The sequence below is a fragment of the Bufo gargarizans genome, chromosome 3 (assembly GCF_014858855.1).
Source record: "Bufo gargarizans isolate SCDJY-AF-19 chromosome 3, ASM1485885v1, whole genome shotgun sequence".
NCBI lineage: Eukaryota > Metazoa > Chordata > Amphibia > Anura > Bufonidae > Bufo > Bufo gargarizans.
In genome coordinates this window covers 270,252,073-270,270,275 of record NC_058082.1, presented here as the reverse complement: position 1 = coordinate 270,270,275, position 18,203 = coordinate 270,252,073, and the positions used below count along the sequence as shown (strand labels likewise).

General features: G+C 41.2%; 1 protein-coding gene and 1 long non-coding RNA gene across 3 annotated transcripts in view; one reads left to right on the top strand and one right to left on the bottom strand.

Moving 5' to 3' along the window:
• Nucleotides 1–18,203, bottom strand: part of PSPH (phosphoserine phosphatase) — a 36,554-nt gene that overhangs the window by 5,191 nt on the left and 13,160 nt on the right. For both annotated transcript variants that reach the window (XM_044286832.1, XM_044286833.1), the window contains 3 exons: nucleotides 17,538–17,672; nucleotides 15,311–15,456; nucleotides 12,416–12,564 (listed from right to left, as the gene is read on the bottom strand). In XM_044286832.1, the coding sequence (XP_044142767.1) occupies nucleotides 12,416–12,564; nucleotides 15,311–15,456; nucleotides 17,538–17,672 (430 nt within the window). The remainder of the gene's footprint in view (nucleotides 1–12,415; nucleotides 12,565–15,310; nucleotides 15,457–17,537; nucleotides 17,673–18,203) is intronic.
• Nucleotides 1–18,203, top strand: part of LOC122932438 — a 43,468-nt gene that overhangs the window by 12,484 nt on the left and 12,781 nt on the right. The gene's annotated exons all lie outside the window — the stretch shown is intronic.

Genomic DNA, 18,203 nt, shown 5'->3' with positions numbered 1-18,203 from the left:
CCACGGACCCAGGAGGCCCGGAGAAGACAAGTGGCAGCAGCCAATTATAACACAAGCACTCAATGGTGTAGTGTCTGAAACACAACACCACCACCACCAGTCAGATTCCCGGAGAGAGGGGTGATCCCCTGAATACTACACATCTTTCTTGATGAGGAGGTTAGCCTGTAGTACTGTTTTCCAATTTTTTTTAAACAGGATTTGAGTATCGTACCAAAATTTCAATTTATCTGCTTTTAAAGCAGAAAGTGATACCTTAACATTCCCAATATGTCTACTTAATGTCGGCATTATTTTGTAAATGTCATTTTATTTTTTTTAGGACGTTAGAAGGCTTAGAATTTTAGAAGCCAGTTCAGGTCTGAAGTCACTTTGTGGGGCTTACATAGTGGAAACCCCCCATAAAATGACCCCATTGTAGAAACTACACCCCTCAAGTTACTCAAAAACTTTGATAACCCTTTAGGTATTCCACAAGAATTAAAGAAAGATGGAGAGGACATTTCAAAATTTCACTTTTTTGGCAGATTTTCCATTTTTTTTTTCCTTTAACACATCAAGGGTTAACAGCCAAACAAAACTCAATATTTATTACCCTGATTCTGCGGTTTACAGTAACACCCCACTGATGTAATGGCACACAACAGGGCGCAGAAGATAAGGAGCGCTGTATGGGTTTTGGAAGGCAGAATTTGCAGAACTGGTTTTTAGATGCCATCTCCCATTTGAAAGAAAGAAGTGACCTCATTTGGAAATTAGGGTATAAGGTGCCAGTTTTATTGGTACTATTTTGTTGTACATATGATTTTTTATTGCTCTATTTTAAGTTTTTTGTGAGGCAAGGTAACCCAAAAAAAAATCTGTTTTGGCACTGTTTTTATTTTTTACAACATTCATCTGACAGGGTAGATCATGTGCTATAGAGCAGGTTGTCTCCATTTTCTGAATGCCATATTTTTTTTTTCTGCCAATAAAGACTATTGCAGGGGCTCGTTTTTTGCAGGAAGAGTTGATGTTTTTATTGGTACCATTTTTGGGTACATATGATTTTTTGATCATTCATTATTACACTTTATGGGGCAAGGGGTTAGCACAGTTTTTTTTTATTTATTTTTACAGCGTTCACCTGAGGATTAGGTCATGTGACATTTATATAGAGCAGATCATTACAGACGTGGCAATACATAAAGAAAAAAAGTATACATATTACGTTTTACACAATAGCATTTTTTAAACCAAAAGAAAATATGTTTGTGTCTCCATAGTCCGAGAGCCATAACTTTTTTTTATTTTTTGACCGATTGTCTTAGTTAGGCTCTCATTTTTTGAAGGATGAGGTGACGGTTTGATTGGTACTATTTTAGGGGGCATACAGCTTTTTGATCGCTTGGTGTTGCACTTTATGTAATGTTAGGTGACAAAAGAAAAAAGGCTTTTTTGGCACTGTTTTTATTTTAGGTCATGAGGGGTTAGGTCATGTGATATTTTTATAGAGCTGGTTGTTACGGATGCTGCGATACCTAATAATATGTCTACTTTTTTTAATTTTATTTCACTTTAACACAATAATAGCATTTGTGAAACAAAAAAAAAAATGATGTTTTAATGTGTCCATGTTCTGAGAGCTATAGTTAATTTTTTTTTTAAAGAGATTTTCTTTTGTAGGGGCATATATATATATATATATATATATATATATATATATATATTTTTTTATTATTATTTTTATTTGTTTAGTGTTTATCGGAAGGGTGGATCATGTGATTATTTTATTTTTTAAACATAACATTTTTTTATTTCACACTTTGCGTCGCCCATAAGGTCATAAAAGACATCTGGGGGACATTTAACTTCACCTTTTTTTTCCCCCCCATTATTGATTTCTCCTGTAACTGGGGCTGACATAGTAGCCCCAGTTATAGGGGATACAGCCCCCAGAGAATACAATGCTGTACAGCCTCAGTGCAGGGCTGATCAAGGTCTATGGAAGACACGACAGCTCCTGCACTCTCCCGGCCCTGGCGGTCACATGAACACCGGGCGGGGACAGGAGGCAAACTCTCCCTGCCTTCTCTCTGGGTTTCCCTGCTGTCACTGACAGCAGGCCCACTGCTCGGCTGCTGCACGATTAGCGTGCAGCTGCCATCTCTGAATGGACGTCCATTCAGTGATAAACATCCTCCCATAGGATGTTTTTATCCTATGGGAGGATGTGCAGTGGTTAACAGAACTGTCTAGTCAAGAGCTTAAAATGGAGATGATTACCTGCTATTTACTTTCCTGCTTGGTAGCTTTTTCCCTCAGGTCCCGTAGGGCAGAAGTGTGATCTGTGACTGCAGTTTAGCTACAATATATACAGGGAGTGTGAGGTACTGAGGCAGCTGAGCCTCACTAAGGGATCCGCAAAACACGGGTACCGCTCGTGCGCGTTCTGCATTTTGTGGACCACACATGGCCGGCACTATGACAGAAATGCCTATTTTTGTCTGTGATTGCAGACAAGAATAGGACATGCTTTATCTTTTTTACGGGGCTGTGGAAAATGCAGCTCGGATGCGAAACTAAACAACGTTTGTGTGCATGAGCCCTAAGGGGGAGCCAGGAGGGACACTTTAATATCCTTCTATTAGAACAGTGTTCCTCAACCCCATCACGATTTGAGAATATCCCACAGAATGATGATAAGCTTATTTATTGCCATCAAAAAGGTAGGTAAACGGAGAGAAATCAATTTCCTAGTAAGTATGTCAGTAGTTGAGCTATTTTTGTAGACCAGGGGTAGGCAACATCTGGCACTCCAGCTGTTGTAAAACTACAACTCCCAGCATGCATACGGTCTCTACTCTAAGAACGCTCATAGAAATGAATGGAGCATTCTGGGAATTGTAGTTTCACAACAGCTGGAGTGCCAGAGGTTGCTGACCTCTGTTGTAGACTATGCCTGCAGTAACCTGTATTCAGCTGACCGATTTGCAGGAAAACATGGCTGCATTGACTGTCCTGCCCCTGCTCTTTTATCAGTAATCTACCGCTCATAAATACATGCAGCAAATTTCTTTCCCAATATGTGCTGTACATATATGGTGCATGTCGAGTCTTTAAAGATAGCGCCTACTCCGGAGTGAGCACCATAGCCACCGGGTGCATGCTGTTCTACACAGCAACACCCAGAGGCAATGTCTGTGATCGGCAATAAACGCTGATCACTAACATTTCACCCCTCAGATGCAGTGGTCAATTGCAACCATGGCATCTGAGAAGCCTTTGCCCAGGAGCCATTTGCTCCTGTGGCCCAAATGGCTCCCTCACATGGCGACTGAAAGAGTTGTTCATTTGTTTAGGCAGCCTCTGAAGGATCCGAAGCCTGGCATAGCTATGTGCCTATGGAGCATTAGCTCTAATAAACTAGCAAATAAAAAATTAAATATGACAGTTACCCTTTAAATCAGGGACCTAGGGAGACTTTAAAAACTAGTTAAAAAAAAGTATATACATATACATATATACATACACACACACACACTCTCACCTAAAGAATTATTAGGAACACCATACTAATACGGTGTTGGACCCCCTTTTGCCTTCAGAACTGCCTTAATTCTACGTGGCATTGATTCAACAAGGTGCTGATAGCATTCTTTAGAAATCTTGGCCCATATTGATAGGATAGCATCTTGCAGTTGATGGAGATTTGAGGGATGCACATCCAGGGCACGAAGCTCCCATTCCACCACATCCCAAAGATGCTCTATTGGGTTGAGATCTGGTGACTGTGGGGGCCATTTTAGTACAGTGAACTCATTGTCATGTTCAAGAAACCAATTTGAAATGATTCGAGCTTTGTGACATGGTGAATTATCCTGCTGGAAGTAGCCATCAGAGGATGGGTACATGGTGGTCATGAAGGGATGGACATGGTCAGAAACAATGCTCAGGTAGCCCATGGCATTTAAACGATGGCCAATTGGCACTAAGGGGCCTAAAGTGTGCCCAGAAAACATCCCCCACACCATTACACCACTACCACCAGCCTGCACAGTGGTAACAAGGCATGATGGATACATGTTCTCATTCTGTTTACGCCAAATTCGGACTCTACCATTTGAATGTCTCAACAGAAATCGAGACTCATCAGACCAGGCAACATTTTTCCAGTCTTCAACAGTCCAATTTTGGTGAGCTTGTGCAAATTGTAGCCTCTTTTTCCTATTTGTAGTGGAGATGAGTGGTACCCGGTGGGGTCTTCTGCTGTTGTAGCCTATCCGCCTCAAGGTTGTGCGTGTTGTGGCTTCACAAATGCTTTGCTGCATACCTCGGTTGTAACGAGTGGTTATTTCAGTCAACGTTGCTCTTCTATCAGTTTGAATAAGTCAGACCATTCTCCTCTGACCTCTAGCATCAACAAGGCATTTTCGCCCACAGGACTGCCGCTTACTGGATGTTTTTCCCTTTTCACACCATTCTTTGTAAACCCTAGAAATGGTTGTGCGTGAAAATCCCAGTAACTGAGCAGATTGTGAAATACTCAGACCGACCCATCTGGCACCAACAACCATGCCACACTCAGAATTGCTTAAATCACCTTCCTTTCCCATTATGATATTCAGTTTGGAGTGCAGGAGATTGTCTTGACCAGGACCACAACCCTACATGCATTGAAGCAACTGCCATGTGATTATCTAGCCAACCAATTACATTAATGAGAAATAGAACAAGTATTCCTAATAATTCTTTAGGTGAGTATATATATAATATATATCTATCTATCAAATCACCCCCTTTCCCATGTTAAAAATAAACAAAAAATGATCATAGGTATCGCTGTTTCCCAAAATGTTCATACTATGAAAACATAAAAAGGAAGGAGTTGGAGTGGATTCATACACTGCAATCATTACAACCAGGAGGGTTGAATATTGCTTTTAATGTAAGTCATCTGTAGTAGCCATGGGGTCCCTGTACCTCCTAGGTACAGTTGCAAGAAAAAGTATGTGAACCCTTTGGAATGATATGCATTTCTGCACAAATTGGTCCTAAAATGTAATCTGATCTTCATCTAAGTCACAACAATAGACAATCACAGTCTGCTTACATTAATAAACACACAAATAATTAAGTGTTACCATGTTTTTATTGAACACACCATGCAAACATTCAAAGTGCAGGTGGAAAAAGTATGTGAACCCTTGGATCTAATAACTGGTTGAACCTCTTTTGGCAACCAAACGTTTCCTGTAGTTGCAGATCAGACGTGCACAACGGTCAGGAGTAATTCTTGACCATTCCTCTTTACAGAACTGTTTCAGTTGAGAAATATTCTTGGGATGTCTGGTGTGAATTGCTTTCTTGAGGTCATGCCACAGCATCTCAATCAGGTTGAGGTCAGGACTCTGACTGGGCCACTCCAGAAGGTGTATTTTCTTCTGCTTAAGCCATTCTGTTGTTGATTTACTTCTATGCTTTGGGTCGTTGTCCTGTTGCAATACCCATCGTCTGTTGAGCTTCAGCTGGTGGACAGATGGCCTTAAGTTCTCCTGCAAAATGTCTTCATAAACTTGGGAATTCATTTTTCCTTCGATGATAGCAATCCGTCCAGGCCCTGACGCAGCAAAGCAGACCCAAACCATGATGCCCCCACCACCATACTTCACAGTTGGGATGAGGTTTCGATGTTGGAGTACTGTGCCTCTTTTTCTCCACACATTGTGTTGTGTGTTTTTTCCCAAACTAAATCTAATAATAATTCTTTACTGAAATCCTTAGATTACACAAATGTATAATGTACACTTAGGGACAAACATTTAAAACTATCAGGTCTGGGTAGATTCCAAGGTGAATGAATCTGCTGCTGATGCGTGTTTCACATGTGCATTCATATCCTCCCCATTGGGGGAAGGGGACCGCACTCTGATACTTTAGTGATAGGTATGTCTGAATCTACCCTACCTGCCTAAAAGCTATAGACCTGGGAAGCAGGTCTATAGCTTTTAGGCAGGTAGGGTAGATTCAGACATACCTATCACTAAAGTATCAGAGTGCGGTCCCCTTCCCCCAATGGGGAGGATATGAATGCACATGTGAAACACGCATCAGCAGCAGATTCATTCACCTTGGAATCTACCCAGACCTGATAGTTTTAAATGTTTGTCCCTAAGTGTACATTATACATTTGTGTAATCTAAGGATTTCAATAAAGAATTATTATTAGATTTACCGTATATACTCGAGTATAAGACGAGTTTTTTGGCACATATTTTTGTGCTCAAAAAGCCCCCTCGTCTTATACTTGAGTCTAGGTCTTGATTGCGAAAATTCGCAAACAAATCGCATTCAAATTTTCACATAAAAATTCGCATGAACTGGTATTTTCCCAAAAATCGAATATTCGCTTTAGTTGGTTTTTGTACTGTTAAAGTTATTGTTGATACCATATTGTTTTTCTTTGAAATAAATATTCAAAAACCTTTAACCTACTGATGCCTCAATTAATGTAATTTTATTGGTACGGCATCTATTTTTATTTTTGAAATTTACCAGTAGCTGCTGCATTTCCCACCCTAGTCTTATACTCGAGTCAATAATTTTTCCCATTTTTTGGGGGTAAAATTAGGGGCCTCGGCTTATATTCGGGTCGGCTTATACTCGAGTATATACGGTAGTTTAAGTTATATTATCAGAGAGGTTGCAGACACACGCTTCAGGTCCAAGAGACCATTTAAATATTTTCTGTTTATCAAAAATTAGCGTGGTAACCTCCTGCGGGATTTTTTGTTTGTTAATAATATCATTTTTTCCCAAACAACTCAACTTTGGTTTCATCTGTCCACAGAATATTTTGCCAGTACTGCTGTGGAACATCTATGTGCTCTTATGCAAACTGTAAATGTGCAGCAATGTTTCTTTTTGGACAGCAGTGGCTTCCTCTCTGGTATCCTTCCATGAAATCCATTCTTGTTTAGTGTTTTACGTATCGTAGATTCGCTAACAGGGATGTTAGCATATGCCAGAGTCTTTTGTACGTTTTTAGCTGACACTCTAGGATTCTTCTTCAGCTCATTTAGCAGTCTGCGCGGTGCTCTTGCAGTCATCTTTACAGGATGGCCACTCCTAGGGAGAGTAGCAGCAGTGCTGAACGTTCTCCATTTATAGACAATTTGTCTTACTGTTGGCTGATAAACAGCAAGGCTTTTGGAGATACTTTTATAACCCTTTCCAGCTTTATAAACGTCAACAATTCTTAATCGTAGGTCTTTTGAGAGCTCTTTTATGCAAGGCATCATTCACATCAGGCAATGCTTCTTGTGAAAAGCAAACCCAGAACTGGTGTGTGTTTTTTATAGGGCAGGACAGCTGTAACCAACACCTCCAATCTCATCTCATTGATTGGACTCCAGTTGGCTGAAACCTCACTCCAATTAGCTCTTGGAGATGTCATTAGTCTAGGGGTTCACATACTTTTTCCACCTGCACTGTGAATGTTTACATGGTGTGTTCAATAAAAACATGGTAACATTTAATTATTTGTGTGTTATTAGTTTAAGCAGACTGTGATTGTCTATTGTTGTGACTTAGATCAAGATCAGATCACATTTTAGGACCAATTTGTGCAGAAATCCATATCATTCCAAAGGGTTCACATACTTTTTCTTGCAACTGTATATGTATTTATAGGGGGGGGGGGGGTGGATTTGTTTTTTTCCCTTTAGGTGTTGATACTTTTAAATTACATATAGGTGATATGAAGCCAATTAAACACAGTGGATATATAACAATTTGTCCATTTGTATAAGGGCGAGCTGACTGATACTGAAGTGCATACAGTATGGCTGGTGAAATAAAGGGACAAGAGGAATATTATGTACAAGTGGCAAATGGTAAAATGGCACAGATTCTCTGTGATGTGAGAGCGGTGAGCCGGAGCACACAGGATGTGGGTATCTGTCTAAAGTGCAGCCCTATAGAGGTTAGGTTGTCATGCGAACATGGCACCTGCTACCTATTGGGTGTCAGCTGGAGCATGCTCACATGAGGAGTAGTGCAGGAAATGCTGTGAAAGTCAGCTTAAGATGATTGTCCATATACATAAACTTTTCTGAAGCTCAGGTTACGTGACATGCGCGGTATTTAGACATGCGCAGATGTACAGTAGAAACGCCTTTGCAGCCATCTTGCAGTTCACTGGCCCATTTTAACAAGCGTCATGTTAAGAAGGTCTCTTTTGTTTGGAGGATATTTTAATTCATATTATGCAAATATCTGTGATTGTGTATAATTACTATTATCTCAATACCAATCTGTTGATTGGTGGAGGATTCAATACACTTTGTATGTATTTAAATCTGATGCTAGGCGACATACAATTTGGCTTGAGATAAGCCAAAACGTTGCCTTGTGTTATACAGTTGCAAAAAAAGCATGTTAACCCTTTGGAATGATATGGATTTCTGCACACATTGGTCATAAGATGTGATCTGACCTTCATCGAAGTCACAACAATAGACAATCACAGTCTGCTTAAACTAACAACACACAAAGAATTAAATGTTACCATGTTTTTATTGAACACACCATGTAAGCATTCACAGTGTAGGTGGAAAAAGACTAATGACATCGCCAAGAGCTAATTGGAGGTGTTGGTTATAGCTGCCCTATTAAAAAAATAAACACACACACACACACACACACACACACCAGTTCTAGGTTTGTTTTTTTAACAAGAAGCATTGCCTGATGTGAATGATGCCTCGCACAAAAGAGCTCTCAGAAGATCTACATTTAAGAATTGTTGACTTGCATAAAGCTGGAAAGGGTTATAAAAGCATCTCCAAAAGCCTTGCTGTTCATCAGTCCATGGTAAGACAAATTGTCTATAAATGGAGAAAGTTCAGCACTGCTGCTACTCTCCCTAGGATCTCACAGGCTTATCACCGGAAGGCAGCGCAGATGCCTCAGGAAGGCATCGCGCTGCCTTCCATGCCATCGGGCCCCCCCTACAGCCGCATGGGGACCCGATGGCAACACCACATAAGGTAAAACCGCAGGTCTGAATTGACCTGCAGTTTGCGGCCATCGCCTTCCCCCTCGCATTTAGCCAAGGCGCCTGCTCAATGATTTGAGCAGGCACCTTGTTCCGATCACCGCCCGCCGAGCAGCGGTGATCGGAAATACATAGGACGTACCTATACGCCCTGTGTCCTAAACAGGTTAAACAGAAGAAAATACGCCTTCTGGACTGGCCCAGTCAAAGTCTTGACCTCAACCCGATTGAGATGCTGTGGCATGACCTCAAGAAAGCGATTCACACCAGACATCCCAAAAATATTGCTGAACTGAAACAGTTCTGTAAAGAGGGATGGTCAATAATTACTCCTGACCGTTGTGCACGTCTGATCTGCAACTACAGGAAACATTTAGTTGAAGTTATTGCTGCCAAAAAGGAGGTTCAACCAGTTATTAAATCCAAGGGTTCACATACTTTTTCCACCTGCACTGTGAACGTTTACATGGCGTGTTCAATAAAAACATGGTAACATTCAATTCTTTGTGTGTTATTAGTTTAAGCAGACTGTCATTGTCTATTGTTGTGACTTGGATGAAGATCAGATCACATTTTATGACCAATTTGTGCAGAAATCCATATCATTCCAAAGGGTTCACATACTTTTTCTTACAACTGTATGTTAATTGGAATAAAACTTGCGGAGAAGAGAAGATGCTGGTCACGATTCCTTTTATTCTTTACAGTTTGTAATGGAGAAGAGCCTGACTGCTGGTGACTGCGCTTCTTGCAAAAAGTTGAGACATTGGTGCAGTCTTCATATACAGTCCTGATCAAAAGTTTAAGACCACTTGAAAAATGGCAAAAAAAAAAAAGGTTCCAAGTAGAGCTTCAACATGCAACAAGAAGAAATGGGAGTGAGACAAAAAACATTCAAATTTAGTGAAAACGAATAAACTGAAACAGGCAGTTTTTCAGCTGATCAAAAATTTAGGACCACAACTCCAAAAACACTAACCCCCCCCCCCCCCCCCCAAAAAAAAACAGAAATCCAACTTCCAAACATGAACTCAGTAATGAGTAGCTCCGCCGTTATTGTTGATCACTTCACAAAATTCGTTTTGGCATGCTTGATGCAAGCGTTTCCATGAGGTGAGTGGGAACATTTCTCCAAGTGGTGAAGACGGCCGCACGAAGGCCATCTACTGTCTGGAACAGTTGTCCATTTTTGTAAACTTCCCTTGCCATCCATCCCTAAAGGTTCTCAATTAGACTTAGATCAGGGGAACACGCAGGATGGGCAAAAAGAGTGATGTTATTCCCCTGGAAGAAGTCCCTTGTTCTGCGGGTATTGTGTACTGTAGCATTGTCCTGTTGAAAAACCCCGTCGTTACCACACAGACGAGGGCCCTCAGTCATGAGGAATGCTCTCTGCAACATTTGGACACAGCCAGCAGCCGTTTGACGCCCCTGCACTTCCTGAAGCTCCATTGTTCCACTGAAGGAAAAAGCACCCCAGACCATTATGGCACCCCCTCCACTGTGGCGCGTAGAAAACATCTCAGGTGGGATCTGCTTGTCATGCCAGTAACGTTGGAAACCATCAGGACCATCAAGGTTAAATGTTTTCTCATCAGAGAATAAAACTTTCCACTTTTGAATGTCCCATGTTTGGTGCTCGCTTGCAAAGTCCAAACGAGCAGTTCTGTGGCGTTCAAGGAGACAAGGTCTTTAAAGACGTTTTTTGTTTTTGAAGCCCTTCAGGCTCATATGCTGTCTGATGGTTATGGGGCTGCAGTCAGCACCAGTAAGGGCCTTAATTTGGGTCGAGGATCGTCCAGGGTCTTGACGGACAGCCAATTGGATCTTCCGGCTCAGTGCCGATGAATTTTTTTTGGGTTTTCCACTTGACTTTTTTGTTCCGTAACCCTCAGGATCATTTAAGAAATTCCAAATGACTGTCTTACTGCATCCCACCTCAGCAGCGATGGCGCGCTGTGAGAGACCCTGCTTATGCAGTTCAACAATGCGACCATATTCAAAAAGGGAGAGTTTTTTTGCCTTTGCCATCACAACGTGTGACTGACAGAAAATGACAACGAATCCACATCTTTACACAGATTTGGCCTTTTAAAAAGGCATGTGGTCCTAAAATTTGGATCAGCTGAAAAACAGTCTGTTTCAGTTTAATCGTTATTTTGAATTAATTGAATGCTCAAAATAGGTTTTGTCTCACTCATTTCTTCTTGTTGCATGTTGAAGCTCTACTTTGAACCTTGTTAAGATCCAGCCATGCTAAATATGATTTTTTGCCTTTTTTCAAGTGGTCTTAAACTTTTGATCAGGACTGTACTATTGTTTATCTTGAGGATAGGTCATCAATACTGGAAACTGGCAAACCCCTTTAATATAATATACATTTTCAAATGATACCAGGATTCTGGGTGCAATATTTAGAGAAGCAACACTTCTGATGTTGTAGATCAGCAGGAAACATTTTGCTTTCCCGGTTCTGTGTGTAAGGGATTTCTTACATCATACAGCATTTAGGGTTGTTTCGATTTTATTTTTTTTCTGTTCCGGTGTATGCCGCATAGGACGATTTTTTAAAATTATGTTAAAAGTTATACTTTTCAGACCTGGCGATATGTAATATGTTTATTTATTGTTTATATATTTTTTTTATATGTAAAATTGAGAAAGGGGGTGATTTATCCTCAATATTTAGTTTTTTTTTTCCTTAACTTTTTATTTAAATAACTATTTCCCCCATTAGGAGCTAGAACCTGGGATCTTTTAATCCCTTGTCCAATTCACCACAATAGAGCCCTGTGGCCACTGCCACCAATGATTTTAATACTTGGGGGGTTGAGGGGAGGGGGCACACTGCGCCACCAATTATTTTAATACTTGGGGGGGTTGAGGGGAGGGGGTGCAATGCGCCAATGATTTTAATACTGGGGAGGAGGGCGCACCAATGATGATTAACATTTAATACAGGAGGCGGTGCTGATCGCAGCTCCCGACTCTTGGATTTGTATTAAACATTTACTGTCATTGGTGGCGCAGTGCGCCCGCCCCTCTCTCCTCTTTGGTGGCAGGAGAGGAGGGAGAACACGGAGTGCGCTAAGAGCAGCGTGCTCCATGTTCTCTGATACTAGACTGCGCAATATCGAAGCCTAGTATCGAAAAAAGGCAAATCCCGGCATCAAGGTCGATACCAAACAAAAGTATCGATTGGGTATCAAATTTTCAATACCCAAAACAACCCTAACAGCATTATCTCCGAGTTTCATTTTTTCCAACCCTTCTTTGTGGACAAAAATTCCCATCTCTTTCATCCACCTCAAGAACTTTTTAAATTCCTCTAACTTAAAAAGTTTTAGTAACAAAAACCCAGTTTGAAATAATACTTACAGCAGGAGGACAGGCTTCCATGTCAGTAGCTCCATCACCAATCATTACTACATGGTGTAAGCCATACTTCTCCTTTAATAAGCCGATCACTTTTCCTTTACCACCAGATTCTGCCGTGAGCTGTGCCTCATCAAAGCCAGCATATTCACCTTAAAATATAACATGGTTACATATTGATATTTAAAGACACTTAACGAGATATCTATTGATAGGTTACACGTAGGAAATAGGTCAAAAGAAAATTGAGAATTGACGTGCTTAATTAAAGAAACTTGATACCTTTATTAATGAATGGGTATGAGCAAGAGTGATCAATACACTCAGATGCTCTTGATATAAAAATGCAAACAGCGAACCTCCTATTAGAGATAGGTGGTACAAGTAAATCACTATAGTGACGGGGATGATAATGGGTAAGTCTGTGGGAAAGTTTCTCTCCCTAGACGACCCTACGGAACTATGTCCTGAAGCACAGGGATGTCCCCTAATGGTGGAGACACCCTGCCCCCGTACCTAAGCCTAGATATGGCCCTAGTGATGCCCTACTTAGCAAAGCTGGATCGAGAAATATTAATCCAGAGAAGCAAAACAAAAAAATAATAAGTCAAATGTAAATGATAGAAAGACAAGGGGTTGTCTTTCTATCATTTACATTTGACTTATTATTTTTTTGTTTTGCTTCTCTGGATTAATATTTCTCGATCCAGCTTTGCTAAGTAGGGCATCACTAGGGCCATATCTAGGCTTAGGTACGGGGGCAGGGTGTCTCCACCATTAGGGGACATCCCTGTGCTTCAGGACATAGTTCCGTAGGGTCGTCTAGGGAGAGAAACTTTCCCACAGACTTACCCATTATCATCCCCGTCACTATAGTGATTTACTTGTACCACCTATCTCTAATAGGAGGTTCGCTGTTTGCATTTTTATATCAAGAGCATCTGAGTGTATTGATCACTCTTGCTCATACCCATTCATTAATAAAGGTATCAAGTTTCTTTAATTAAGCACGTCAATTCTCAATTTTCTTTTTACATATTGATATGTATCCTCTGGAGTCATCAATATCAGTTAAGTTGGGGTCCGACACCTAGCACCTCACTGATCAGCTGTTTCTGGCCACTAGCTTAGTGTACTGTGTAGTGGCGGTGCCGGAATACTGCAGCTTACCTCCTATTCAAGTCAATGGTAGCTGAGCTGTAGTATGCCAGGGCCAGAAACTACATAGTGTACAGAGCCTTCTGCTTCCAGCTCCTTACACTGTATAGTTTCCGGTGGCCAGAAACAGCCGATTGCGGGGTGTTGGACCACCATCGATTTTATATTGATTACCTATCCTGAGGACAGATCATCAATATCTGTAGTCTGAACAACCCCTTATTCACTCTAATAGGAGCTGTATAAAAGGGATAATGAACGGATTACAGTAATCTTTGAAAAGGAGTGGAGGCTCTGAAGAAGTTAGGAAACTCCAGGAAACATAATGCTAGTGAACACAATTTGAAGTCAAGGAGACTGGAAGTTTACAGGGCTGTATAACCCTAAACACGGATATCAGATCGATAGAATTTGACTTTAAAGGGGTTCTCTGTGAAGGATTTAAAATAGTTGGCAGCAACCTATCCTAGAATGTGAACAGGACTGGTTTCCACCACTTCTAGAGCTGTCTAGGGGTTGAGTGGCAGGGGAGCCTCACTACACATTAAAATGCTATACAACAGATGGTAATGTTGTGATCCTGCTAATGATATGCTATCATGGCTGAGCAGCCCGACAGGAGAACTCACCAATATGTAGTATATGCAAGTGCCAGAGTGTAGTGAGGTCCACCCTACTGACCCCCTAGGCAGCAACCAGTGCTACTCACATTCTAGGATAGGTTGCTGGTGATCATTTTAAATTATTCCCAGTGATCCCCTTTAATATAGGATTGGTGTGAGGTCAAATGTTAGAATCCCCACTCACAAGATCTGTGAATGATAGCTCTGCAAATTTATTCTTACAACGATGTGGGTTCTAGTGTTCAGACCTCCACCGATCTTAGACTGGGGGCATATCCTAGGGATATTTAATTCTATTTATCTACACAATGCACGGCAGAATCCATCACATGAAGAACATACATTGTGCAGTGAAGGAACTATTACATTTATAATGGGGTTTGTCAGGTTACTCCAATTTGATGTGAGAGATTGCGCTGCATGCACTACTACTGTTGCCCTCAAGTATGATGGAATGGACAAGGGATGATCCAAATTGAATCTATTACGCAGATGTGAAAATAGCCTAGTGGACCATAGGTTCTGATTTAATTCACGCGTCATGTTTGTACTGAGTAAGACTTCTAAGAGTCTACTCTTGTTTCATATTCCTGATTTTACATGGAGAATGTGCTTTTTCTCAGAACAATAAGGGTCCATTCACACGTCCATTGTTTCTTTCCTGATCTGTTCCGTTTTTTGCGGAACAGATCTGGACCCATTCATTTTCAATGGGTCCTGAAAAAAGAAAAAAAAAAAAAAAAAAAAAAAAAAAAAAAAAAAAAACGGACAGCACAATGTCTGATTTTTTTTCAGGACCCATTGAAAATGAATGGGTCCAGATCTGGTCCAGATCTGTTCCGCAAAAAACGGAACAGATCAGGAAAGAAATAACGGACGTGTGAATGGACCCTTAGTCCTAAAATAAGCAGCACATTGCTGAAGTGCTTGGGTAGACAGGAATCGCACAATCTCCATGAAGCCAATTCTCTAAACTATCCATTGTAAATCCACACACTACTGATTACATTTCCTAAAAATTAAATGGGAGAAGAAGAACGCTGCATTGTAAAGTATGTAATTAGTATTTATGAATCAGATTGCAAGAAGAAATGGTCTAAAGCTGGCCAAGCCATACCATTGAAATAAAACTTGAGCCTGTTTGCATACACATTAGTGATTGGGATGTCCAATTCTGCGGCTACATGTTCCACAATGCTACGAAATCCTCCAGATATCAGGAAAACCTGGACATTTCGCTGGTGCAGTCGATAAATGAGGTCTCTGTAAAAGATAGTTAAAATTATGAAAGTGAGCATGATCACTAAAACCTGAAATGTAGTTAAATGAATACATTGGGGGCAAATAAGCCACAAACTGCGGAGGATGGAAGTGTTAGGCTGAGTTCACACGGGCGAGTTTTCCACGCAGGTGCAATGCGGGAGGTGAACGCATTGCACCTGCACTGAATCCAGACCAATTCATTTCTATGGGGCTGTGCACTTGAGCTGTGATTTTCACGCATCACTTATGCGTTGCGTGAAAATCGCAGCATGCTCTATATTGTGGGTTTTTCCTGCCACGCAGGCCCCATAGAAATAAATGGGGTTGCTTGAAAATCGCAAACATACGTAAGCAAGTGCGGATGCAGTGCGATTTTTACGCACGGTTGCTAGGTAACGATCGGGATGGGGACCCGATCATTATTATTTTCCCCTATAACATGGTTATAAGGGAAAATAATAGCATTCTGAATACAGAATGCATAGGACAATAGGGCTGGAGGGGTAAAAAATAAAATAAAAAATGGAGGTGATGGATCATGTGATGAACGTAGTGATGTCATCAAAGGTCCTATTCTTCACAGAACAAGACAGAAGAGATGCCGGCTGCGTGAACAAGTGGACTAAGGAGAGTTAAAATATTTTTATTTATTTTATTAACCCCTCCAGCCCTATTGTACCATGCATTCTGTATTCAGAATGCTATTATTTTCACCCGCGTGATAAAAACAACATCGGAATGCAATCGCAGTGAAAACTGGCTGCAATTGCGCACCTACTCGTGTGGGTTTGCTGCAATACATTGGGACGCATCCGGACACGCTCGTGTGAACTCCGCCTTAGTGGCTCTGGCTGAAATAGTAATCCTCACACCTATGGTCCTTTGGGCCAGGGCATTGTTAGGAGGGTGCACTATTTCTTCCCTCGGGACACACTATGTTGTTGGGTCTCCTGTCTGATAATAGTTGGGGTCCCCTTGGTGTTTTGGGTTTGGTGCGGGCGCAGGAGTTGTAGGTGCTGCGGCCTGCGAATGGTACTAGAGTCAGTAACCAGGCCAGTTGTAGAAAATAAACAAGTCTCCCTTTACTAAAGTGGATAACGGGATTTGTAGTACATCAGTATCAAAACACAGTTCCCAACAATTCACAGTGCAAATTTTTCCAGATAGCAATGTATAGCTATAGGCCAGGATAGGGATTGTAGTTCTCCTTTCCTGTATCTGTCCAAAGTCTCTTTCAGCAGAATCTAAGGCTGGCAATAAGTATCTTGTAAACTTGACTAATTCCCAGCTGAGGTGTACAGGATTAGGATACAACTGACCAGACAAGTGAAAAAGGTGTTTTAGCAATGTTCCTCTCACTGTATCGACTTTACACAGCAAATATCTTCCTGATGGACTCCAATGCTCTAGTTCTTGACGTTCTCTTTTTCTGGAGTACCATGAAGTAGAGATGGTTCTCTCTCTGGAGATCACTCAGAGAGAGCAGTGATGTAGACCAAGTACTGTAAGGAGTGAGCACTTGTAGCTTCTCTAATTCCCTCAGCTAACACAGAGCATCAGAACACCATGGACCAGGCTGGCAATCATAAGGAGGCCTTACATAGCCCCCTGGGCATTTCCCTATAGGTTCTATGGCCAGTCTGCTGCTAAGGACCACAGAAAAATCTATCGTGCCCATGTTTTAGGTAATAGAATTCTGCCTGTTCTAGCAAACTGTCTGCAGTATTTGATTTGTATGGGTTTTCAGCCTCAAGCTGCAAACAAGAATGTTCCCATTCATTTTTTTCCTCTAAAATGTCACTTGTGGGTTTGGGCTGGCATATTATTAAATACAAAACACTTCTGAAAAATAAACTGAAATCATTGTTTGCCACTCTTCCTTTTCAGGCCGACATTGTATATTATGGTATCGTAACAAATGGGAATGCATGTAGATGGTCCCATGACAGAACGCTCACCCACCCAGCAGTCACCAGCCCGTCTGGTAAAATGCCAACACTGCACATGGTAAAGCTATCAATCCATTAGTTTTTATCTTTCCATGTACTTAGAATGACATTGGCCAAAAAAAGATAACTCACTTTATCCCCTCGGTGAGCCTTGGAGGGTGCTCCGTTATCAAAGCTTGTACTTGTTCCCTAGATGGGCGAATTAATGCCAGCCTCTCAGTCAGAGCAGCCTTGAAGGTCAGAGATCCTCCCATTGCTTTGCGAGTCCTGAGCAAAAACAAGAAAAACTAAAATCACAATGCAAAAAAGGGGCTTGGACAAGACCGCTGCTACAAGACTATGTCAAGCTGAGAAGCTTAAAGTCCACATCCAGGCGATGTACACGTACAACAGTATATATTATAGAGTTTGAGCAGATTGATATATCATTTTGTGGGTAAAGATTCAGTCTAACTTGAATTTCATTGATTTAAATTCCTGCTCATTCTGGGCTGTGAAGTCAAGGAGACTGTCAATCACCGATAGGACCGCCTACTTGACTACAAAGCCCAGAATGAGCAGGGATGTAAATCAATAAAACACACGTTTTACTGAATCTTTTCCCATAAAACTATCAATATCAATCTGCTGCTCCTCCTGTCCTATAAAAAAATAAAATAAAATTCTAAAGTAAAATCACTAATAAATCCTGCCTGCACTTTCATGGTGACCGGTTCCCTTTAAGGACAGATACTACTTTTCTGAATTTCTCACCAGGTTCAAAAGATGCATCCCCCCCCCCCCCCCCCCCCAAAAAAA